This window comes from Bubalus kerabau, chromosome 18, assembly GCF_029407905.1.
Source record: "Bubalus kerabau isolate K-KA32 ecotype Philippines breed swamp buffalo chromosome 18, PCC_UOA_SB_1v2, whole genome shotgun sequence".
In the NCBI taxonomy this organism is placed as follows: Eukaryota; Metazoa; Chordata; class Mammalia; order Artiodactyla; family Bovidae; genus Bubalus; species Bubalus kerabau.
Genome location: NC_073641.1, coordinates 3,520,804 through 3,547,022, shown reverse-complemented (window position 1 = coordinate 3,547,022; position 26,219 = coordinate 3,520,804). Strand labels below are relative to the sequence as shown.

Below are 26,219 nucleotides of genomic sequence, written 5' to 3'. Positions count from 1 at the left end.
ATTCCAGAAAGCCCTGACCATACCCATGCTTTGTGCATTAGAGAATATTAACTTTGGCATTAGAAGACCTGGGTGGATTGAAATCCTAGCTCTACCATCATGGATAGGTACACTTTAGGATGAATTATTTAACTTTATGAGCCTCCATGGACAATGAAGACAGTGACTCCTTGCAGACCTCTGGCAGGACTGAAAACGCTGCATGTGAAAGCTTGGTTCATGCCTGATACTCAATCAGTGACAGATGTTTTTAACGCTCTTTCTACTCTCTTTGGATGCCTGGCTTTAAATTCCCCATAGTTTCATGTGAGATACTGCCATGCCATCTCTGAACAATAAGGAAAACCAGAGAAGGCAATTCAGAAAAGCCAGATGAGCCTCAGACATGAGAAATAACTAGCTTGGGTCCAAGAATTCACATGGGCAAAACTGAGACTAAATCAGATGGACTTAACTCTGAACTCAGGCAGGCATGAATTAGGGCTTCCACCTAAGCCACTACCCAGCTGGAAGTGTAAGGTTTGAATGGGAGTGTCAATCATTGGCGTTCTCCATGCTCTCACCCAAAACTTATGGCAGACATTACTAATAGATCACAGCACTCTTTCCTACTCTACCCCATGCAGGCTCAGAATCAAGACTCCAGTCATGCTGTCCTATTTCACTGGCAAAACTTTGCCTTCCTTTTTTTATTTTTTATAGAGTCAGTTCTTGTAAGCTTATCCTCCTTGAAATTTATATCTGTTTCTTGATCTAACAGAATAACTGGATGTCCTAAAACTGCTTGACTTCACGTGACAAGGTTAGAAACACAAATATTCCCTTCCAGATTCCACTCTGTTGAAAATGCCCTCATGAGTTTGAGTGAACTCCGGGAGTTGGTGATGGACAGGGGGGCCTGGCATGCTGTGATTCATGGGGTCGCAGAGAGTTGGACGCGACTGACAACTGAACTGAACTGAACTGAAAGGAGGAAGAGATATACATGACTAAAAATTATTTAAATTGAACTATGTAACAGGCTTTACCCACCATGCTTTACATGCATTACTTTAATCCTCTTAATAATCCTCTAAATTAGACAGACATTAGGCTTCCCATTTTATAAAAGGGTAATTGAAGCCCAGGAGACTGAAATCATTTGCCCAGTGCTACGTGCCCAAGTGTGGATGCTCCATTTCCCACTCAGATCTCTCTGGCTTGCTTCCAAAGCTCTCTCTCCAGTAGTGAATATCAAAGTCTGCAGAAGACCCCTTGTGCGAGGTTTGCTGACATCATATGACCTTGACCCCTCTCTCCTCATACCCTAAAAGAGCATTTGGTTTTTTCAGATGGTATTGCTCTTCATACTTGAATATGACTTTATATTCTTCTTTGACAACTTTTCAACAACCATAGGAAAAGACAGAAAACATCATCGATTTCATCCTAGAAGCTAACTTTGGCCCTTAGAGTAAATTTTTAAAAAGGCAAAATCCCTTTTCATGGCTCTTGGGGTGGAAGTCTATAAGGAGAAACCAGCATAACCTGGCCCAGATCCCAGGGAACATAGGCCATTTTCTAACACAGCTACCCAGACAATCAAAACCTGGGTAGAAAGACTCATGCCAAAGACATAATAATCCTATTAGCTCTCTGCATTTGCATAGTATTTTATAATTGGCTCTTTTGCAAACAATGTTTATCTGATCTTCACCCAGACACTAAAGTTTTATAGATGAGGAAACAAGAGACCTTGAGAGGTTAAATCCAGCATTAAATCAGACAGCTTGATCAAAAGGAAACATTTTGTTGACCCAGGTCCTCTCAGAATCAGACATTCTCACTGGCTCATCTTTTAGCTTCCTTTTTCTCCTTTCTTTCCCTGCCTTTGCATTCCCTTTATTCCTTCCCCCCAAATGCAGGTAGTTCATCACAGGGAAATCGGTGCTGAAATTGGAAAGGTCGGCTGTGGGATGCCTTATTCCCGTTTTTCGCAAGGTCACATAGTCTCTCTCTGGGCACCTCTACCTCTCTGGGGCATCGACTCCTTTCTCCTCCCCGCCAACCAGCTCCTCTGTCCCTCACATTTCAGCTTCCCTGGAGCCTATTTCAGACTTGATGCAATGCAATAGCCTCTACAGACCCCATGGACTGTAGCCTGCCAGGCTCCTCTATCCATGGGATTTCCCAGGCAAGAAAACTGGAGAGGGTTGCCATTTCCTACTCCAAGGGATCTTCTCAACCCAGGGACAGAACCTGCCTCTCTTATGTCTCCTGAATTGGCAGACAGGTTCTTTATCCTTAACGCCACCTGGGAAGCCCCGTATCCCCAGTAGGTACTAAATGTGTAGTGTAAACAACAGTATACTGTAGCAGTTCAGAACATGGTCCTTAGAGCCAGGCAGGAAGAGATCTGAATCCCAGCTACACCCCTTAGCAGATAGGAGCCCTTCAATTTCCATATCTATGAAACAGAGATCTTAACACCTATTCTGAGGATTATTCATTCCACAGATATTTATCAAGTATCAACTATATACTAGGACTTTTTATGCTGAGGATATAATGATGAACAAGACAAAGCTCCTCTCTACACACACACACACACTCTCTCACTCACACACAGAAGTTCCCAACATTCATTAAATCAAAGGAAGCCATCACATTAGCAGAGTGATTCCCACACTCCGCTTCATATGAAAATCAAATGGGGAGACTTTCAAACTCCCTTTTCCCTGGTCACACTCCATACCAATTCCACTAGGAGGTATGCTGGTGGTAATTAGTCCTCAGAGTGCATTCAAGATCCTCATGTGATTTCACTGCAAAGTTTGGAACCCATCATGTCAGCAACAGACACGCCCAGAAAGACTTCTGCTTTTGCATCCTCACCTGCATTCTAGCCGAACACCAGTACCTCACTCATTCTAACCAGAGGCCGGGCAACGCCAGGCATAGCTAGCTAGCAGGCATTTAAGTTAGCAAGTAAAAAGATATCTTATCAAAAGAAGGGGAAGTCGTGTGCATTGACTCATTGGTTTAGATCAATTGTGCTCGAGTTTTCTTCTTCACAACTCATGAGGCACTTGTGAATTAGTGCCGTGATAGTTATGAAGGTCAACCTCAACAGTCTCTTCACTCAGTCTCTTGGCTGCCAAACTCTTTCTCAAACAAAGGTTTCTCAAAGATTTACAGAGCTTGTAGATATGTATCATGAACCACTAAATCAGAGGTCCCGTTCTCTCCAAAGTATCTCGTTTATTAAGGAGACTCTCAACCCCAAAGGGGATCTGAGTTTACAGTGTTGAGATTAAAAAGTGGACAGGTTCAGAGACTGACACCTTAACTATTCTCACCACTAAAAATGGATCAGGTTTGACCTATTTCCTTCCAGGGAGCAAAAGCTTCAGAGTTATTTAGGAAGAAGCACTGCTACTTTCATGGGAAACAAACAAATAAGCGTTCTGCTGTCCCGAGGAGCCCTTGGTGTTCATCCTTATACCTTATACCACGAGGCCAGCCCCGGCCTTCAATTAACACAGGGCTGTGCCCATTCAAGCAAAAGTAGTCATTATCTCACCGTGCTGTTTTCTATCAGATGACCAAGGGAAAAGGCAGATTTTTTTTTCTTTTGTAGTGTAAACCAACCTGCAAAAGGATGGTTGTTTTATATTGACTTTTCATCAAGTTGTTGATGGATTCAAAGAGCCGTCTCATGGATTCTTCAAACTCCATCTGTTCCTTGCCTTCGTAAAGCCTGAAAGAAGACACATCTGAATCATTTCTCAAACCAAAAAGCAATACCTTTGAAAGAGTGTGCCAGCTACAAACTTGATTTGAAACTGAGAAAGGGGTGGAGACCTGGACTTAAGGGGCGGGGGCTGGTTCAGCAGTGGCTGCTTGCATGATCCTCTCAGGGGAAACCCAGGTCCATAAACACAACAGGTACCATTCAACTGACTCGACATAATAAATCATCCCCCGCCTGCCTTTTATTTAAACCCTGAAGAATCTCAAAGGAATGAAACTTGTCCAAGCTGAAGGGACATTAATAATTTCATCCTTCTTGAAGAATCAGAGGGAAACTTGTCATCAGGTTTTCAAAGTATTTTGGAAGCATCAAGGAGAAATATTTTCAAACATTCTGCCCTTCCCCTTAGCCACTGCCCACTTGTGGGATGAACACGGTCATACCTGCTGTATGTCAGGGGATGTCATTCTCCCTGCCCTCTCATTTCAGGAGTGTACTGAGGACCTAATTTAAAACTTTTGTTCCTCTGATTATAAAGTCCCTACATTGATATTGTTTTTAAAAAAATGCATTACTTATGAAGTGAGATTCCTCATCAATCCTACTGTAAAACTGGTAATTATTAAGGATGGATCCTGCAATGCAGGAGGCGGGGGATCCATCCCTGGATCACAGCAACCCACTGCAGCATTGTTGCCTGGAGAATTCCATGGACAGAGGAGCCTGGCGGACTACAGTCCATGGTCTGGCAAAGACGCAGACATGACTTAAGCGACTGAGCATGAGCACAAAGGCTGGATATCCTTGCAGAGATTCTCAAAGTCTGTCTAATGTATACAGGTGACTTTTTATAGAAACCATCCCCTGGTGTAAAATCAGTCTTTAGGCCCCCGAGTCTCAGCACCCTTGTGGCCCAACCTTGGTATGTTGTTCAGCCCAAGGCCTCTCCAAACAAGCCTTTATCACCAACTGGTGAAAAATCTGCACCCAATCTGTGGCATCCTGGGCAAGACACAGAGCAGAGCGCTCCTGTCTCGCACTCAGATAAAGAGGCCTCCTGTCACAGCCCTCCACGGCCCAGCCCTGGGCTGCCCGCTGCCCAGGAGGTGCCTTGCTCAGGTGGAGCACCGACGCACTGCAGGGTCTGCCCCTCCCGCAGTCGCAGGCTGGGCAGCACCGCCGCCTCTGCTCTGTCTCTGCTCACCTCGCCCAGCCTCTCACTTGCTTTTCTTTAAGCTCCTGCTCTCCTTCCTTTCTCGTCTCAAAGTGGGTGTCTATGCTTCTCTTCTTCTGGGTGTCATTCACTAACTCTCTGTCAGTCTGAATGTTTATCTGCTTTTCTCTCTCTCTCTCTGACTTCATCTCTCTTCTTAGTCACTCTCTCTGTCTCTTCTCTTCTTTGTTCCCAAGTAGCCCCTTCCTAAAGCCTCCTGAAGTAAGAAGCTTAAGGGGAAGCCACAATGCTTCAATCCAGTACAGGGATCCAGAAACTGCTGCTGACTTTCTAGGTATCTAGTTCAAGGTCATAGCGACAAGGCTGAGAGAAACCCGGAGTTCTGAGGCCCCCCTCCTCCACGCTCCCTCGCCCCTCCCCTGCCTCTTCCTCCTCCTCTCCCCTTTCCCCCTCTACTGCACCTCTCAGGCCTGAACCAGACAGGTTCTGCCATGGAGGACGTGTTTTGGAGTCAGTCAGCCTGGGTTCCAATCTCTAATCTGCCCAGGACTAACTGATTAGTTAGTAACAGCAAACGTAACGGAGCACGACTCTGCCTCCAGGCACTGCCTGTGTTAAATCATACACCCCCGCCCCACACTACGGTAAGGGACCCATCCTTATCCCCACTTTACAGATCAGTGACTCAGCAGCATGCCCAAGGACTCCATGCCAGAAGTGCAGGGGCCAGAATCCAGACCTGGCCATAGGCTCCTGGGCCTGGCCGCTCCATCACTTTGTCCACCACTGGACTGGGTGCCTCACCACCAGCCTTAACTCCTGTAAGCCTCAGTTTCTCACCTACAAATGCAGGCTGTGCCAGCACTGTGTCCAAGGACCATGAGGAGCCCAGCTCACACACACGTGACCTGCTGGGCACTTGCTGAGTCCTGGTTAAGTGTTAGCTGTTGTTAATTGTTGGAATAGGAGTATTGTACAAATAAAGACATAAACTCTCAATGGATTGCACACTGCCCAAATCCCATCAAAGTGGAAAAGATGAGACAGGGTCTGGCAGGAAGGAAGTGCGTGCGTGCTAAGTCACTTCAGTCATTTCAAACTCTTTGTGACCATATGGGCCACTGCTCACCAGGCTCCTCTGTTCATGGGATTCTCCAGGCAAGAATACTGGAGTGGGTTGCCATGCCTTCCTGCAGGGTATCTTCCCAACCCAGGGATACAGCCTGGGTCTTTTATATCTCCTGCACTAACAGATGGGTTCTTTACCACTAGCACCGTCTGAGAAGCGTGGCAGGAAGGAAGGGAGGATCCTAATTCACAGTGGTGGTACTTTCCTTGTGAGATAGTACTGTGAGATTTTCTTTGTGCCTAAAGCTAAGCTTGGAAAAGGTGATGGCACCCCACTCTAGTACTCTTGCCTGGAAAATCCCATGGACGGAGGAGCCTGGTAGGCTGTAGTCCATAGGGTCCCGAAGAGTCAGACACGACTGAATGACTTCACTTTGACTTTTCACTTTCATGCATTGGAGAAGGAAATAGCAACCCACTCCAGTGTTCTTGCCTGGAGAATCCCAGGGACAGGGGAGCCTGGTGGGCTGCCATCTATGGGGTCGCACAGAGTCAGACATGACTGAAGCAACTTAGCAGCAGCAGCAGCAGCAGCAGCAGCAAAGCTAACCTAATGGATGGCCCCTCCCTCAAGGCTTTTGCTTTGAAACCCCTTACTCTTTCCTCTAACCAGCGCTGCCTGAAAACATTTAATAACTGACATTGTAATTTCTGTTACTGGTCTATGGTGTCTTCCTCCCACATTTAACACCCAGATGTGGCTGTCCATGGTGAACACATCATGATTTACATCATTATCTACTATATATGGCCTTTCTCTGTAAGGCATGCATATTTGTATGCTTCTGGGTGCACGTGTGTGGGGGCATCCCACCGTTTGTACTGCCAACAACAATGGCCTCCAGCAGCTTCCTGCTGCTGGTTGACCCTGTCCACCCCAACACCCCCTCCCACAACTGACTAGTCCATGACAGAATTCATGATTTTTAACAGAAAATCACAGAAATGGGCTGTGTTGGGAGTCATCCCAGGCAGTGTTCAAGGGGGAAAGTTCATGAACTCTCGCTGAAGAGGTATTTGAGGGTGCCCTGATTCCCGGCATCCCTGTGTCTAGTTATTTAACACATTTTGGATTTTATGAGCTGCACAACTATTCTTCCAATAACTCCCTTTTTCACTTAGATTAGCCCTGGCTGGGTTCAGTGAAACTCCTCTCTGGTCAGAACTCTGTAGGGTGAGGGAGGCATCTGCCTGCAGCTCCCTGGAGTTCTAAACCAAGAGCTGCTGGGGAGGCCAGTGAGCACCAGGCCCACGCTTCCTACTGTGCAGATGACGAGACTGAGGGCCTGAGTGGGCGGAGCCTCTGCTTTGCCACCACCTTGTAAATGTCCCTGACTAAGGTGGGAAGGCAAACAGACTTGTAGGTTGTAAGACCAAGTCAAGGCCTTCTACTCAGATTTCAGCTTTGTGGGAAACTGAGTTTAGTTTCTACCAGCAGAACAGATGTGATCTGCTCTAGGTCACAGGCTGCACCAGTGGCAGGGCTAGACCCAGAACTCAGCGTTCTTCTCTTTCCACGCTCTGAGACTCTAACACACAGCAGAGATGGCACAGATCTCACAAGGCCAAGACTGGGGCACCTGCCTCCATGGGAATCTGGGCTGCTCCCTGCTATTCACCTTACAGGTTAAGCACCTTAATACCATATTCCATTGAGTGGAAATACAATCTACAGGTGCCAAAGTTTTACAAAGGATAAGAAACAATCCTGTGAAGAAATGGCTTGCATTTTTTAAAATTTATTTTTACGTGGAGGATCATTGCTTTACAATAGGGTTGGCTTCTGCCATACAACAATGTGAATCAGCCACAGATATATGTACGTTCCTTCCCTCTAACCTCTCCCCCACCCCCCACCATCCCACCCCTCCAGGCTGTCACAGAGCACCAGCTGCGCTCCCTGCTTCACACAGAAACTTCCCACTGGCTATCTGCTTTACATATGGTAATGTATACGGTTCAGTGCTCTTCTCTCAATTCATCCAACCCTTTCCTTCCTCCATTGTGTCCAAAGTCTGTTCTCTATGTCTGTGTCTCTTTTCCTGCCCTGCAAAGAGGTTCATCAGTACCATTTTTCTAGATTCCATATATATGCATTAATATATAAAATTCGTTTTTCTCTTTCTGACTTACTTTACTCTATATAACAGACTCTAGGTTCATCTACCGCACTAGAACTGACTCAAATGTATTCCTTTTTATGGCTGAGTGGTATTCCATTGTATATATGTACCACCCTTCTTTACCCATTCATCTGTCCATGAACATCTAGGCTGCTTCCATGTCCTGGCTATTGTGAATAGCGCTGCAACGAACATTTGGGTGGGAGGAAAACCTAAACAGATATTTCTCCAAAGAAGTCATGCAGAGCAGATGTCTAACAAACACATGAAAAGATACTCAACATCACTCATTATTAGAGAAATGTAAATCAAAACTGCAATGAGGTACCACCTCACACCAGTCAGAAAGGCCATCATCAAAAAATCTACAAACAATAGATGCTGGAGAGGGTGTGGAGAAAATGGAACCCTCTTGCACTGTTGGTGGGAATCTAAATTGATACAGCCACCATGGAGAACAGTATGGAGGTTCCTTTAAAAGCTAGGAAGAAAACTACCACATGACCCAGCAATCCCACTTCTGGGCACACACCCTGAGAAAACCACAAACGGCTGTGCCTCACAGTGGCTACACCATTAAGCCAGATTGTCGCAGTCTTATCAGTCCTGTCTGTGTGTGTGTGTGTGAATTTTGAAGCCTGCGCTTTTATTTGGTGGGAATGGGAAGAACAGTTGAAGAAAATGACTACAGTTGGGAAGAAGAAAGGAAGTAAAAAACTATTTAGTAAAGAACTTTGCTGTCTAGCTAGACTCCTGCATAGACTGGCTGTGTAGCCTCAGACAAATTATATCTCTGAAACTTAACCATTCTTGTTGATAAAACAGAGACATGATGCCCACTGAAAGGATTATTTTGAGGTGAAAAAAAAATGAGATGTCTCTCAAGTGCTTAGTATTGTAGCTGGCATTTAATAAATGTTAATATCACTAATTCCTGTTGTTGATTTCTGAGCACATTGGCAAGCTCTCTGATCTGAGTACATATAAACAGAGTATTTCTTAGAAAGAGTAAGGAAAAATGCATAAAGGTTTTAGATTATATGGAATAAATTAAACTGACGGGGATGCAGGGGCAGGGCACATTCCGGACTGTGGGTCCTCTCCTGAGAAACGCGAAGAGAAAAGAAAAATAATGCCTCATCTGTCTGCAAGGTTTGAATGTAGCCTTGAAGTCAAGGGCACAGGAGATGTAGTTTCAAGGTCCTTCTTTAGCACTTGTTCGCTGTATATATCCTTCCTTCAGGAGGGAAACATTTTTTCTGGCTTCAGAACACCTAGCTGATTCTGCCAGGGAACAAATTATTGAAGGGCCCGAAGGCCCTGACCACAAGAAAAACTGGAACAACCTGTGAGGCGCTGTTCTGGGGCATGTGAGTCCAATCACAGCAGGCACTCGGCTCCCAGGGCTTAGATAAATATAGTGCTGCTTGACTGGCATGTGATTCATTAAGGAGACACTGTGCACAGCTGAGCGCTCACTCAATGCAAATAGGGCCCCATATGGTGCGTACAATGCTCTGCACCACCTCCTCCACGCAGGTACCTAAAGCCTCAGCCGAAAGTGGGGATGCCAACCTCAGGCCAGCAACCCAGGGAAGCAGAGCTGAACCAAGGCGCCCTCAGTCTGCAGAAAGCCAGGAGGAAGATTCAAGCTGGAATCCAGGGTGGAGGGTTTCCTGGGCCCTGGCCCCTTTTCATTGCTGTACCTTGTGCCTCAGCCACTTCCCGCTCGTCTGAGCCACATTCCCTGGCATCCTCCTGGCTTCCTGCCCACCTCTGGGAAGCAACAGAGACACTTTAGTGAGACTGCGTGCTTTCCAACCCCTGCTCTGCAACTGACCAAGTGGGCGATCTCGGCTAAACGTCTTCATTTCTAGAAGGTTCAGTGTTCTCATTAGTAAAATGGGACTAGCCCCACACAGTTGCCCTACCTTAAAATAAAACATGTAAAGCAATTAACAGAGTGCCTAGTACACAGTTAATACTAGCTATGGTTATGGACTACCACCGTTTTCTTCTGGAACCACTCCTTTTTGCTATCTAAAGCCATAGAAGGAAGAAGCCAGAAACTTCCTAAAAGCAACTGCTGGATTTTGAGCCCCTACTATGTGCCAGGCACTGCGATGGAGATAAACAGAGTAAGACTCAGTCTCTATCCCTAAGAAGTCATGAGGCCAACCAATAGGTAAATAATGAATTGCTGTATAGTGAGAAAAACTGAACAATAAAAGTTTAATGTCTCTTGAGTGATTCCTAAAGGTCAGGCACTGTGCTCATTTTTTTGCATGGATTAGCTAATTTGACAGAGGTTATTATTATCTACATCTTACATAGGAGAAAGAAAAAAATTAAAGAGGCATGAACAGGGAAATGGAAGCTGAGGAGGGAGAATGGGCTCCAGCGGACACTGACCCCAGTGAGCCACCTGCCAGAGGCCCTCTCAGTCCTCAGCACCCTGCCCCTTAAACCTTAACACATTCAATGTGGCTATACAGAAATGCCATGTACCTAAACGGCATCTTAAGGATGGTATTAACAGTCAACTTCTGCTACACTACCTTTATTATTATTACTTTTTCCACTAAGACAACTAATGCTGACAATAGCTACCATTTATTAAGCATTCACTATGCACCAGACACTCTTACTAACTCAGCTCGTAAACGGCAGAGTCAGAATTTGAGCCCAAGAGTGCCTGGATCCAAATTTCACTCCTTTAACCACTAGGCATTGGGCTTTCCAGGTGGCGCTAGTGGTAAAGAATCTGGCTGCCAATGCAGGAGACACAGTAGATGCAGGTTGGGAAGATCCCTTGGAGAAGAAAATGGCAATCCACTCCAGTATTCTTGCCTGGAAAATCCCATGTACAGAGGAACCTGGTGGGCTACAGTCCACTGGGTTGCAAAGAGTTGGACACAACTGAGCACGCACGCCACACAACCTCTAGGTAATACTGCCTCCAGGAACAGAGCCAAGTAATAGCAGGTTTCCGGGAACTGGAATAAGTCACAGTAGACAGGATAGCATCATTCACCCCTAGGATGAGTTCTGGGGCTGTCTAGGGAAGTTAGATGGCTGGCTCTAACCTTTTTCTGTTCAAGCTCTAAATCCAAGCTTACCTAACTGATGTTCCTACCCCTGAGCCAGTAATTCAATCTATTGCAGGAGGTGTAAATTAGTGACTCTACAAAAACAACCATTAAGCCATTCATAGTTTCCGAAGAGTAATTACTCTGAAAAATTCACAGCCCTCTAGAATTAGAACCTACCTACCTCAGTCTCTGTCTCTTTGTCTCTCTCTCTCCACTCCCCCGCAATCTGGGATAAAGAAAAACTGTAGCCAAACCAGTGGCTGAGTCTATCTGAAAATCATCCTTGCATTTATTGATCGTACTTATAGAAAGAAACCCTTCAGTGCACTCAGCAGTCACACTTAAATCAAAGCAATAGAGCTGAAAAGGGATCATGAAGAGATGCTCCTCTCTCTTATCCTGCTCTTCCCCACATGGTCATCACCAGCGTCACCACCCCCTCTCTTACCACCAAAGTCTATGGATCTGAACTGAATCACAAACTGCAGATTAAGACATGGAATTTTTGTGTGATGAGCCTGGAGTGAGTCATCCAGCTCAACACTGACCAGAGAAAAAATTTTGTTCTAAGCGTACCAAAAGTTGAAATGTAAGGAGTTATTCTCAGAAGAGAAAGAAAAAAGCTGTGTTAGAAAGGAACTCTGTAAGGAAGGGCTAGGATAATTAGAAAGGAACTCTATAAGGAAAGGCTAGGATAACTCTAAAGGAACGGCTAGGAGAAGGGCTAGGGTTTATCACAAAGTAGCCAGTGTGAACTCTCAAGCAGCTCTGGTGGCCAGAGTATTTCATGCAGACTTGATTGAGCTGAATATAACCAGCTGTCCATAGGCAAGGCTCAGACCGGTTCCTGGTGCTAATCCTTTTGTCATGGACAAAATTCTCAGACCGGTTCCTGGTGCTAATCCTTTTGTCATGGACAAAATTCTGTCTACTAGAGCTGTTACTTCTCCAGAATCTGACGTTTGAGAAGGGACTGCCCCTTAAGGCAAACTGCAAAGAAGTTTCACTAAACAGGCTTCTTTCTGTAAATCACCCCAGGGGAAGAATGATTTGTAGATAAGAGGGAATAAAAGACAAGCTCAACATGAGGGGATCCTGTTTTGAAAAATGTCTAGAGTGGATGCACACAAATTAATGCAATCACTGAAGAAAAACTGCCTCAGGTAGAAGCATAAACAGCCTACATTAAAAAAAAAAAAGAAGTCAACAATATGGAAGAAATGAAAGAAAACCAATCCATCTAAAACATTCACTTTACTTTTAAAATATGGCAACCCTGTATAATAAATTAATAGTAAGTAGGTAATAAAATGCAGGCAAAAGCCTTCAAAAGAACTCTAAGCTACGAATAGAGTGTGATGTGCACCCTGTGTCATCCTTCATTCTGCTGAGAGGAGCTGCAGCCTTTACGTAATTTGGCAGGAAGAACATAGCTGCATCAGTCTGCACTTAGGTAAATTTCTCCATTAGCATGGAAAATGGTGTTCAGGGTCTTTTCCCTCAATATAATTAGAAATTGAGTGTTCCCAAAACAATGTTTCTAAGGATAGAAATAAACACATACACACACACACAATTTTCCATGGTTTCAAGACATATAGAGAAAAATATAAATTACATCATTTACTTGAAAGAGAAGCTAATACTCAGCAAAGTTCTTCCAGCTCTTTCTCTCAGGCCAAGTTGATCTAAAAAGTTTTGGTACTAAAAAGAAATTAGGTCTTGACTGCTTCTCTTACCATATCTTTCTTTAGTTTCTTAATGACCCGGGAAGTGTTCTCGATACCTTTTTTCAAAATTTGATTAAAATGTAGTTGAGCTACAATATTATGTTAGATGTACAACATAATGATTCAGTATTTTTTGCAGATTATACTCCATTAGAGATTATTACAAGACAATGGGTATAATTCCCTGTGCTATACAGTAGTATAACCTTTCTGCTTATCTGTTTTATATGTAATAGTTGTATCTGTTAATGCCATATCCCTAACTTGTCCTCCCCTACCCCCCCTCCCTTAGGTAACCATAAGTTTGTTTTCTATGTCTGTGAATCTGTCTTGCAGATATATTCACTTGTATTATTTTTTACACTCTATATATAAGTGATAACATATAGTATTTGTCTTTCTCTGAATTATTTTACTAAGCTTACTATTCTCTAGGTCATAACAGGAAAAAAGAATAAGTTGCATAATGATTATACACATGTGCACACACACACATGCTTATAAAGTCTATACATTAAGCTGATCATTTCATTACCTCTTAGAAAAGGAATTCTGTATATCAACAATCCCTTTATACATTTTTATATTATATTCTGGTTTTATAAGTGCTTACTCCTTGGAAGGAAAGTTATGACCAACCTAGATAGCATATTCAAAAGCAGAGACATTACTTTGCCAACAAAGGTCCATCTAGTCAAGGCTATGGTTTTTCCTGTGGTCATGTATGGATGTGAGAGTTGGACTGTGAAGAAAGCTGAGCGCCGAAGAATTGATGCTTTTGAACTGTGGTGCTGGAGAAGACTCTTGAGAGTCCCTTGGACTGCAAGGAGATCCAACCAGTCCATTCTAAAGGAGATCAGTCCTGGGTTTTCTTTGGAAGGACTGATGCTAAAGCTGAAACTCCAATACTTTGGCCACCTCATGCGAAGAGTTGACTCATTGGAAAAGACTCTGATGCTGGGAGGGATTGGGGGCAGGAGGAGAAGGGGATGACAGAGGATGAGATGGCTGGATGGCATCACTGACTCAATGGACGTGAGTTTGAGTGAACTCCGGGAGATGGTGATGAACAGGGAGGCCTGGCGTGCTGTGATTCATGGGGTCGCAAAGAGTCGGATACCACTGAGTGACTTAACTGAACTGAACTGAAGTATCATTTTTAATTTAAGAAGAGCTATCTACTCTTTGTGGGTGGGGAGGGCGAGTGAATGTTTCTGGGCTTCCAGTTCCTTTCTATTGTTGCTGCTGCTGCTGTTGCTACGTCACTTCAGTCGTGTCCGACTCTGTGCGACCCCATAGACGGCAGCCCACCAGGCTCCCCCGTCCCTGGGATTCTCCAGGCAAGAACACTGGAGTGGGTTGCCATCTCCTTCTCCAATGCATGGAAGTGAAAAGTGAAAGTGAAGTCGCTCAGTCGTGTCCGACTCTTAAGAGAACCCATGGACTTCAGCGCACCAGGCTCCTCCGTCCATGGATTTTCCAGGCAAGAGTACTGGAGTGGGGTGCCATCGCCTTCTCTGACAAACCTTTTCCCCAGAGTCTTTCCTGAAGTCTCGCCTTCTCACCCTGGGAACTGGTGCTGGAGCGGGAGAGGCAGCTCCAGGCCACATGCCTGGAGGCAGATGTCCCTTCATGGTCATGAGATCAAGACGGTGATTTCCAACCTACTTCCTGGTTTACAGCCTGGACTGAAGCCAGAGGGACACTGGCCTGAGAAATGTCAGGTCAGAATTACTCTAAATGCTGATCATGCCCAAACCGTCTGAACTTTGCCCGTTCGGTCTGTGGCTTCCAGAGAAGTATGATTAACCCCAGATTAACCCTTGATTAACAAGACTAACCCCTGCTCTTGTTCCACGAAGAGCCTTGACATTTGGTGTGTAGAGTTAAATAGAATTTTTAACATTTTCTTTACTAATGGTGCTGGTTTTAAAAATGCATGTGCAGTAAAACTCTGTTTTGAAATCTGAGAATACCTGAGGAGGTATCAAGTCTAAACACTCCAAGGTTCGCGTTCTTGGGGACCTCATCTGAGTGGTAGGAAGGCTGAGGGCCGGGCAAGGTGCCAGGAGAGGGCAGGGTGGCAGAAAGAGCTGCTGCCTGAGTCCCTGGACTGAGCTCTAAGCCAGAGACCTTCACAGCTCACTTCACTCCAGCACTGGGTCCCTTACCTCTAAGGAGACCACACGACCATTGAGGGAAACCTCGAGGACTCCTAACTGGCATCTACTGTCAAAGAGTCAGGATGGGGTATGACAATCATCTAAGACCAAGCCTGCTCACACTGCCAAGGCCCCCCACATGCCAGGGCCATGTCGGTGCCCAAGTCAGGGCCTGGAGTAGGTAGGGGTGGGTCTTCAAGAGCCTGAGGATCGGCCGGGCACCAAGTGCCATTTTCTGTATTTATTGAGTATAATTAACGTATACAACTGTGTAAGTTCAAGGTATAGCATGTGATAACTTGATACAGGTATATGTTGTAGAAGAACTGCCACAATCAGGTTGGTCAGCACGTTCATAACCACAGAATTGTGTGTGTGTGCTGAGAACATGTAAAGTCTGCTCTTTCAAGTATATAATACAACAGCAGTCCCCAACCTTTTTGTCACCAAAAAGGGATCGGTTTTATGGAAGACAATTTTCCCTTGGACTGGGAGGTGGAATGATTTAATTTTCACCCACCACTCACCTCCTGCTCTGTGGCCCAGTTCCTAATAGGCCACAGATGAGCACTACCCATGGCCAGAAGGCTGGGAACCGCTGTGATACAATATTGTTAACTATTGCCACCAAGGCCATTTACTATGCTTCATCTTCACCAGCACCATTTTCATCCAAGTCCCCATTATCTCTCATTTGTAGAGGTTTCTGAACCACCTCCCTTCCTTCACTCTTAATCCCTTTCAATCCATTTTCTACACAATGGTCAGAGGGACCACTCTAAAAACACAAATGCCATGCTCCCTATTTCCCTCAGAATATTGTCCAGATACGAGGGCCTGACTTTCAACGATCATCAAGGGCTGTCCCTTACTGTCCTTCTAGGCAATCTTCTGCTACTCTAATGCCTCCACCACTGAATTCCAGCCACTCTGCCTTTCCACAGCTCAATTGAGCTGAATCTCTACTGTCTCAGGGACCTCCTGTCAGCTTTCTCTTTACCTGCCAGGTCCTACTCATCACTCAGGTCACAGCTTGGACAGCACTTCCTCCAGAACACCTCCATGACCTCATGATATGATTTGACTGTTACATGCTCTCAAGGCATCTCATACACACAACCTCTCTTAATTTCACATTCGCCACATCCCTTCCCACCTAGAGTAAAAATCCCATGTGTCTCCATCATTCACTGTCATATTTCCAGTGCTTAGCAGAGTGGTCTAGTGGCTATTCAATAAATATTTGTTGGGTAAACACTTAATTGCTAATGCAAACCAAACCTTGATCACAAGACTAATTTTTCAACAAGATGGAAACGTTCATTTTTAAGTCAAGGGCTTAAAAAGAAGAACCAGGTTTTATTGCCCAGCATGCCTGAGACAGGTATAAAATGTTTTGGTGCTGAATGTAGGGAAGAATAAATGCTGAGTTACAGGCCTTTTAGAAGCTGTAGGCTTGGGGGGGAAAAGTTGACAGATACCCATGTACTGAAAACCTTTTTACTGGCTTTAGATTTCCAGGCCTGAAACGACCTGTGAATTAATAATAAGGCACACATTCCTTCTGCCCCACGGATGCCTCCAAAATGGGGGAAAATGGCAAAAATTCAGATTCAGAGAAGCAAGACATGCAGTGCGTGCAGCAGACCAAGGCGCCCAGGCAGGGCCTTCAACATGCTGTCTGCTGGCTTCCAGGGTTTAGGAGAGGCTGCCTTCGAACATTTATTACAATGGAGGAGCCACTAGATTATTACATTAAATCATACCAGGAGGAGGAAAATGCTGATCACAGAAGAGGGGCTCTGATCTACACAGGTGACCTTTAAAACCCAGGGCTACCCTGCTGACACAGCTGTGCATGTCTGGCCTAGAACCTGGAGCAGAACGCATCAGTCACTCCAGGAAGCAAGCCATGAAGGAGGAGGGAGGGGAAACTAAAAAAGCAATGGAGTCCCTGAAACTCAGAAGGAAAACTTTTACTTGGCTTGAGCAGGTATTAGAAAACGTATTCAACTAATAAATATTAGTTGAGCTCCTACTATATACCAATAATGCTGTCAAGGAATCTATAAAAGGAAACAAAAATCAATACCCAAATATGTAAAATGGAAGCTGTGATAGGCATTTGGGTGTCAATTTTTATTTCTCTTTTCAAATTCCTTGATAGTATAGCGATCATCATATAATAGGTGCATGTTTGTGGTACATACTTGAAAACAAATGCATGGACAATGAGAATATGAAGAGATTTGGCCCAGAGAAGGACAGGGAGAGGTTCCCTGAGAGAGTAATGCTTGAGGTGACCCAGGAAATGAGAATGAGAGAAAATGAGGAGAAAGGGAGAAGGGGCATTCCATCCCCAGGAAAGCAGGCATACAGGCCCTGCAGCAGAAGGGAGCTGAGTGAGTCAGAAGAACCGAGTGGGGGACCCTGAATCCAGAGTGGAGAGAATCTGGGTAAGCTGGGTGAAGCGAGGCTGGGAGGCAGCCAGAGACCAGACCTACAGACCTTCCCAGGTCGTGTGAAGTTTTGCCTTCATCCTGAGAGCAATGAGAAGAAATTGGAGGATTTTGAGAAGGTGAGCACCTCCATGGGACCTGAAATGTGGGAAGATCATTCTGGCTGCAGTGGCATTAAAGGATCTCCTCCACGTTTGGCATTGTAGCGGAGACAGTGCCGTGGAGAGCCTCTCAGTGAAAACGACTACCAGAGCTGGATTTCTAAAATGAGGCCATGAACTGTTGACAAAGTACAGAACCCACAGAGGAGGAACACACTCACAGAGCAATGAAGCCAGCTTCTGCCTCTGAGGCACTGGCTCAACCCTAGTTTCTTTAAACTCCTGTGCGGATGGCTGCTCGAGGAAGAAAGGAATGACATCAGTCCTGGAGCCTACATATTGGAGACCCCAGCAATAAGCTGATGTCCCACGTTGCCACACCTTCCTATAAAGAAGGGTGAGAAATAAATCTACTGCATGGAAAAAAACAGTAAGGAAACTTGGTATTTGGTAGAGAAGGAAAACACAACTCCAGTCCTCACCTGGACTTTGTTTATTTGTGGTTGTGTTTTTTCCAAATTCACATGCCTCACTTGGATTGTCAAGGAGAAATTTTGACTTAAAGAAGTCTCTGGTTGTTAGTGTCTCCCAAGTAAATCATGGAAAGGAATTTTTATTTTCTTCGGAAAAAAATAAAAACTTTAATTCAAGGCTAAAAATACCTAACAACTAACAAAGTTGAAAGGGAAATAAAGTTAAAAAAATAATAACAGGGACTTCCCTGGTGGTGCAGTGTTGAAGACTTTACTTTCCAATGCAGGATGTGTGGGTCTGATACCTAGTCAGGGAGCTAGGATCCTACATGCCTCGTGGCCAAAAAATTAAAACAGTCAGTTATAATGAGGTAGATGAACCTAGAGCCTATTATACAGAGTGAAATAAGTCAGAAAGAGAAAGATAAATATCATATATTAATGCATACATATGGAATCTAGAAAGACTCTACCAATGAATTTATTTGCAGGGCCGCAGTGGAGAAACAGACATAGAGAACAGGCTTATGCACGCGGGAGCGCGTAGGAAGGAGAGGGTGGGATGTATGGAGAGAGTAACACGGAAACTTACACTACTATAAGTAAAATAGATAGCCAATGGGAATTTACTGTGTGACTCAGGGAACTCAAACAGGAGCTCTGTAACAACCTACAGGAGTGGGATGGGGAGGGAGATGGGAGGGAGGGTCAAGAGGGAGGGGACATATATGTACCTATGGCTGATTCATTTTGATATTTGGCAGAAAACAACACAATTCGGTAAAGCAATGATCCTTCAATTTAAAGAATAAATAAATAAAATCAGGAAAAAAGATAAAGAAAGAAAACACAAGCAATATTGCAACAAATTCAATAAAGACTTTTTAAATGGTTTTCATTAAAAAAAATCTTAAAAAAAATAATAATGACAATAAAATGCACAAGGAATCATGGTCACCCAAAACACAAACAGCAGAATTAGCCTCACAAACACTCTCCCTATTGGAATTATCCAACAAAGAATATCAACTCTCATATTTAATATGTTCAAAATATAGAAAGAATGCTTGAAATATGATCAAGAAACAAAACTTTAAAAATTATATTTGAATAAGAATCCTATGGAATTTCTGAAAATAAATAATATAATGATTAAAATAAAAAATTTCATTCAATGAATCAAACAGTATATTAGATGTTGTTAAAGAGTAAAACTGGTGGGCTGGAAAATAAGTTCAAAGAAATTAACCACGATGAATCCCTAAAACCAAAAAGATAGAAAATATGAGAGTTTATGAGACATGGAGAATAAGAAGTCTAACATACATTAGCTGATACTTCAGAGAGATAATAGGATATATGGGGAAAATACAAAACTTGAAAAGAATGATGAATGAGAAATGCTTTAAAATTGGTATTAAAAATACCAAACTCCAGATCCAAGAAAACTAATTTCTAGTTGCATAAACAAACTCATTCCAAAGTATAACACTGAGAAATACAGAATATCAATGAAAAAGAGATGATCTTAAAAGCCACTGGAGAGAAAAGCAACAAATGCCTATAAAGGAACAACAGCAAGACTGAGAGGGAACCCTTAGAGCAATCACAGTGGAAAAGAGAACTAGAGGTCTACGTCCAGGGAAACTTCCTCCCCAGTTTCAGAATAAAGTCAGAGACTCTACCAATAAACTTTCTTCTGATTAATATAAAAGATTTACCTGAAGGAGAAGAAAAACATATGGAAGATCAAAGATGACAGGAGAAGTGATAAGTTATCTCCACTGTGATAAGAAACACAGCGTGAAGTCTGCCACCTTAACTACTTTTCCGTTAAAGTATAGTAGTGTTGATGGACTTTCATTCAATCGTATGAATAAATACTGACTGCTTAAGACAATAATAATGTCTAATCTGTGGAATTACCAGAAAAAAAGGCAAAACTGAAGTATCACACAATTCTAGCATAATATTTAAGAAGGAAGTGGCAGTGTCTTTTAAAATCCTTTATTATTCAGAAGGACTGTGAAGATATCAACTTCAGATTTTTATTAAGTTAAATATGTATGATAGAATATCTAACTAGCCACTAGTAGAATTACATATAAAATGTATAACTTTCAAACTATTAAAAGGGAAAAGCAAGTGAGAAAATTGAAGACAATTCAAAAGAAAGAAAGAAAAGGACAGAAAAATCAGAGTGTTGGGGAAGAAGCACATCTAAAATGATACAAATAAGTTCAAAACATCAGCAGTCACAATAAAAATGTAATATTGATGAACATTATTGTCAAGTTATTAATAGGTACTACCTTACACTGATTAAAGGCATCTATTTTTTAAATCCAATACATAATATAGATCACCATTTTTATTCAACATTGGTCTAGAATCCTAGCTAAGGCAGTAAGATAAGGAGAAAAAGAATTAGAAAGAGAGAAACAAAGCTTTCTATATTTACAGATACTATAATTGTCCACTTAGCAAATTCAAAGGGCTCAACAGCAATCAGACTCTACGAGGGCACGGATGGAAGCAGCAGGATCCCTGGGGTGCGCTATCACGGTGATCCAGGCGTGAGGTGACGAGAGCTGTAAACAGGAAGTTGGTAGTGAAGATGGAAAGATGTGGATGAATTTGAGAGACATTTAAGAGGGGAAAAGTTTGGGATTTGATTGTAGATTATATGGGGGAGAAGGCCCACAAAACAAGAACTGTCAAAAAATCCCATTTGTCCACCTCAAACAACATGCTGAGCTACTGGTCAGTGAGAAGGGACGTCATGAGATAGGTTCTGGCTATGCTGACTTCGGTTGCCTTTGAAATACAAAATATATCAAGTAAACTATCAGATACACAGATCTGGAACTTGGTGAGGAGGTCAAGCTGGATCTCTGTGTGATCTGCACAGACTCTATAGCTGAAGAAATAGGTTTGAATTCAGTCACTGAGGGAGAGGGAGTTGAGTTAAAGGAAGACCGGGCCAAAATGAGCACTGAGGACCTCCAAAGGGTCTGAGAAATATAAGTGATACAAAAGAGTTCTATGCTATAAACATCAAGGGGAGAAAGGAAGAGAGAGAGGTTAGCAATATAAAAGGCTGTGGCTCATGCTACCTGGGATATTCTGAACTGTTGACTTAGGAACACATGTCTACCTGTGGCGGATTCATTTTGATATTTGGCAAAACTAATACAATTATGTAAAGTTTAAAAATAAAATAAAATTAAAAAAAAAAAAAAGAATGTTACCATCTACGGCTTGTTCACAAAATACATTTGATTGTGGAGAGGCTCTTCATTTTATCACCCCTAAGGTACCCAAGACTGGCAGCTCTGCCCTCCCTCCAGAATGCCCATCTGGTAGGAAATCAGGAAATAACAATTAATGATACTATTTAGCTTAGCAAACTGTGATTTGGAAAAATGTTCTTCTGAGGACAATTTCACCTGTAGACAAGAATGCATATCAGCATCCGACGCTCAAATCAAGTGACTGACACTATGTGCAGCCTAAGGTAATACGGGTCTCTAGACCCTTATATTAACAGATCATTGAGCGGTGACCATATATTTTTAAAAACTTGTCCAAAACTCCAACCAATAATTCATGGTTGCTAAAACATATATGGCATTAAAAAAATAGTAAATGTTGTGATTGTAGAACAATAACGCTCAGCAGAGATGATATACGGAAACAAACAAATCTGAAGGGATTCCTCAAAGTGAGGTCGTATAGGCTGTGTGTTCCCTCACCCAATCAAATATGGGTAGTCTATGTCTTTGAATCTTGCAGGAGGTAACCAAAAAGCGTTGTGGGGGTTTATGAAACACACGTGTTTCAATTTTAAATATGGAATTACTATAATCTAAGACACAAATGCTTTGTAGAACTATAAGCACTCTGCTGGTACTCAGAGTCCTTTACGCCTATCCTGGGTTGTGTAATTAACTCAGGGATTAGCAATTCTGTCACTTTCCACGGAGCTGCCCATCTCAGCTGGCACTGGACAGTCGCAGCTCCCTCTACAGCTAGCTCTACACTCAGGCTCAGTGCCCCCCTCAGCATTAGACCAGGCAGCTGCCCCCAACCCACTCACGAGGCACAGGACACAAGTGCAACGGCAGGGCACTCTCCCTCCAGTGTGAGCTCGCTACCCCACGCAAGCACCTTCAGTTAAACGCCTTTTGAGGGCTTCGGAAGACACTTAGAATGAACTTCGCGAGGTAGGCTCTGCCTCTCCCTTCAGATTCATCTTTCTCCTAATCTCCCCTGTACTCCCAATGCTTCGGCCACACTAGTCTTGCCTGTCTGTGCCCATGAGAATATTCAATTGTGTCTGACATTTTGCTCTCATGTGGACTGCAGCCTGCCAGGCACCTCTGTCCATGAAGTTTTCCAGGCGAGAATATTGGAGTGGCTTGCCGTTTCCTACTCCAGAGGACCTACCCCACCCAGGGATCAAACCCATATCTCCTGCACTGGCAGGCAGATTCTTTACCACATCACCTGGAAGTCCAAGTCTTCTCTAACTTTCTGGAAAAAAAAGGACAACTCTTTGAAATGCTTTCTCATCCAAGCTCACTTGCTCAGACTCTCCCTCCCTTAAGGACTCTTCCTTCCATCCCTGTGTGGCTGGACTATCCTCATCCTTCACATCTCAGTGTAAATGTCACTTCATCAGAATCCTCACAATAGCACTGGGAGGTAATCCCAATTTTAGATGAGGAAACTAAGTCACAGAGCTTAGGCCATTGGCCCACAATATACAAGCAGTTATTGGAATCATTTACTGCACTGCTGGACCACCTATCTCAACTACTTATTTAATTCCCTTACCAGCATTTATCATGGTTTGCAGTGACTTGATGTTTATTTTTTTATTTATTTTTTATCTCCCATGGTATTATACAAGGGAAGCATGGGGGCAGGGCTACATCTGTCTTGTTTACCACAGTATCCTAGCATAGAACTTCCAAGTAGTAAGACTCAAAAATGTTTACTGAATGAATGAAAAATAGAACTGAATTGAATGAATGTCTTTGCACCTGGCTGTGTTAGGCGAGTAGATCTGAGACACAGAGGAACTAGTTTGGAGATGTGAAGGAAAGTGATCTTATGTACCCCATAACTAAGTCCTTTTTAGCTTCCCATCCATCCCAAAGACACAATAAGAAACAACTGAGTAACGTACTGGGTTGGCTGAAATTTTGTTCCAGTTTTTCCATACAATCTTACTATTATTCAGCACTTCCTATTAAGGAAACAATACTTGTACTTGGGGTGATGCCTGCCTTAAGTGGATTTGAAAGAGATCATAGAGTACATTGAGTCCTTTGACTCAGATCAGCATCCCCAACAATTAGGTGAGCCTGGTGAATTTCACCCCTCTGGCAAACTAGACCCTTTCTTATACTGCATGTTCATATTTAGGTCCAAGGGATTTGCAAGCACATTTCACAAACCTACATATTTATCAGTAAATCGATCTACCACCCAAGTCATTCTCTGAGGAACTGTCAACCTTAGCATTTGACAGAAACAATTATTTTTGTGCAAAGGCAAAGATTCTGTCAGCAAGCTAACTCCTAGACTTCTAACGTGGAGTTAACAGAAAAAGGAAATCTTTTACCGCTTCAACCTGAAAGAATGAATATGCTGTGTCCTCATGGCTTTTTCCCTTAACTATAGATAACATCTTGTTCTGCAAAATTAAACCATTTCAAGGGACAATGGAAGCAAATAGGACCAGCATTTTACGCTATGCTGTAACCAGAGTGTGAGATTGGAAACAAATAGGAAGCAATTGGCTCAGCCTCTGAGGGATGGTGGGGAAAAGGCAGTCCAGGAGTATACCCTGGCAAAGAGCAACCCACAGGGTAAGTGATTTCACATGCAGATGCCTGGAAATCAGTCAAAGCCTGATCCCTCTGCCCACAGTGGCCTCCTGGCTGGATATTAGGAAAGAGGCTAAACTCTGGGAGAGGTTTGGCTGATTCACCAAAGATCTCCTAAATGCGAAATACCTTGCTCCTGATCAGTTTTCAGTTCCCAGGACCTCAGAGTAATGGTTGATACTACTGACACGCCCTCCTGGAAATGTTCCCTTTCCTGGCTCCTCCTCGTCTTCCTGTTTCGCTTCCTCATCCTCCTTCCCCAGGACTCTCCCCTCATCATCCTTCCAATATGCTAATCTCCTGCATTCCATTCTGAGTTTTATAGCATTGCTCACCTTGTGCTACAGCTTCAAATGCCTTTCTACCAAAGGAGATCAATTTCTACCAAAACCGTATCTCCATTCTCCACTCCCCTGAACTCCAAATCTGTATCTAACAGCCTGCTGTGCATTTCCATCTGCCCATGCCAGTAAATACTACCAGTTTCACATGTCCCAAACACATCATCTTCTCCCCCAAACCTCCTCCTCCCTTCACTCATCATGCTGATGAGCAAAACCTGATAAAACGGACCACAGTGCAGTGGCAGATCAGCTGACGGTCCCCCTCCATCAATCTCACTCACACGTTCAATTAGTTCAATCCTGCCATCTGTAAACCCTGACCTTCCTGCTTCCCTTCTTCTCCAGCCTCGCTGTGACTGTCTCGGCTCAAGTCTTCTCACCTGGGTTATTATAGTAGCTTCATTATTGAGCGCCTGCCTCCCCTCCTCCATTGCCCATGTACTAACCTTGTGCTGTGTTGTGCTTAGTCGTTCAGTCGTGTCTGACTCTTTGCAACCCCGTGAACTGTAGCCCGCCAGGCTTCTCTGTCCATTGGGATTCTCCAGGCAAGAATACTGGAGTGTGTTGCCATGCCCTCCTCCAGGGGATCTTCCTAAGCCAGGGATTGAACGCAGGTCTCCCACATTGCAGGCAGATTCTTTACTGCCTGAGCCACCAGGGAAGCCCTTGTACTAACCTTACTTCTGTACTAATCTTTCTAAAACATTAATCTAATCATGTTAACCCCCTGCTTTAGAATTGTGATGGCTCCCCACTGCCATAAACAGCAGTTTCCAAAACTGTTCCTATGAGAAAAAATGTTTAAGTATGATTTACATGCCTGTTTATATATAAATTATATCCACCTACTATTCTAAGTCAAATGTTATAAAGTTTAACTTCTTCATCTTAGGACAAAATTAAGAAACTTTAATATTTTCATCTGATCCCAGGGGATGAGTCTGTACCCTCCCCGGGGTAGCACCCTGCGCTGTGACTGAGGAGAGCAGCATCTATGCCAATACCCCCAAGAGCAGAGGGTGGCATCAGACTCCTTGGTCTAACTTTCAAGGTGTTTCACGATCTAGCTTCAACTCCTTACTTCAAACACAACCTCGCTCCTCCACCACCGCAGCTTCACCCACTAGCCATGATTCCACGAAAGTGCTGTTCATTGGTGGGCACAGGATAAAATAAAGAACTGAGACTTTGATGTCAGATCCCTCCCTGCCAGCATCTAACTGCGTGACCTAGAGTCACTTTCTGTGCCTCTCTGGGCCTCAATTTCCCTTTCTGTAAAATGACTATAAAATGAATATAATAATACTGATACTGTGCAGGACTGTCGTGAGTATTCAGTGAGGTACAGTGAAGAATGATACAGGGCCATACACAAAGGAGATGCTTTATCAAGGGTCCTCAGACTAAGTTCTATGTCATACGTTGTTCCTTCTACTTGAAATTTTTGATTCTCCTTTCTTCCATGGGCAGAATTCATGAATACCTTTCAATGTCTAGTTTAAAAGATCACTTCCCCTGAGAAGAAAGACAGATCCTCCTGAGGCGGAGTCTGTCATTCAAACCTGTCTGCCCCCAGGAGCCATTTGCAAGCTTCTGCTGAATCATATCTCATTGCTTATTCCAGGCATGCTGGCATTTGACTGCTGGCATGCATGTCTGTCTCGCCCACTAAACTGCCACTATATGAGGAAGTCTGACATTAATTTAAGAATTCCCCACACTTAACAAAGTCCTTAGCACATAATAGGTGCTCAATAAGAGTTTATCAATATCTCCATATACAAAGGAGAAAGAAAGCGGTTT

General features: G+C 43.6%; 1 protein-coding gene across 3 annotated transcripts in view; it reads right to left on the bottom strand.

Annotated features, from left to right (window-relative positions):
- The window catches only part of DOCK2 (dedicator of cytokinesis 2), a 452,311-nt gene that overhangs the window by 334,074 nt on the left and 92,018 nt on the right, over window positions 1–26,219 (bottom strand). For all 3 annotated transcript variants that reach the window (XM_055555142.1, XM_055555143.1, XM_055555144.1), the window contains exon 23: window positions 3,631–3,739. In XM_055555142.1, the coding sequence (XP_055411117.1) occupies window positions 3,631–3,739 (109 nt within the window). The remainder of the gene's footprint in view (window positions 1–3,630; window positions 3,740–26,219) is intronic.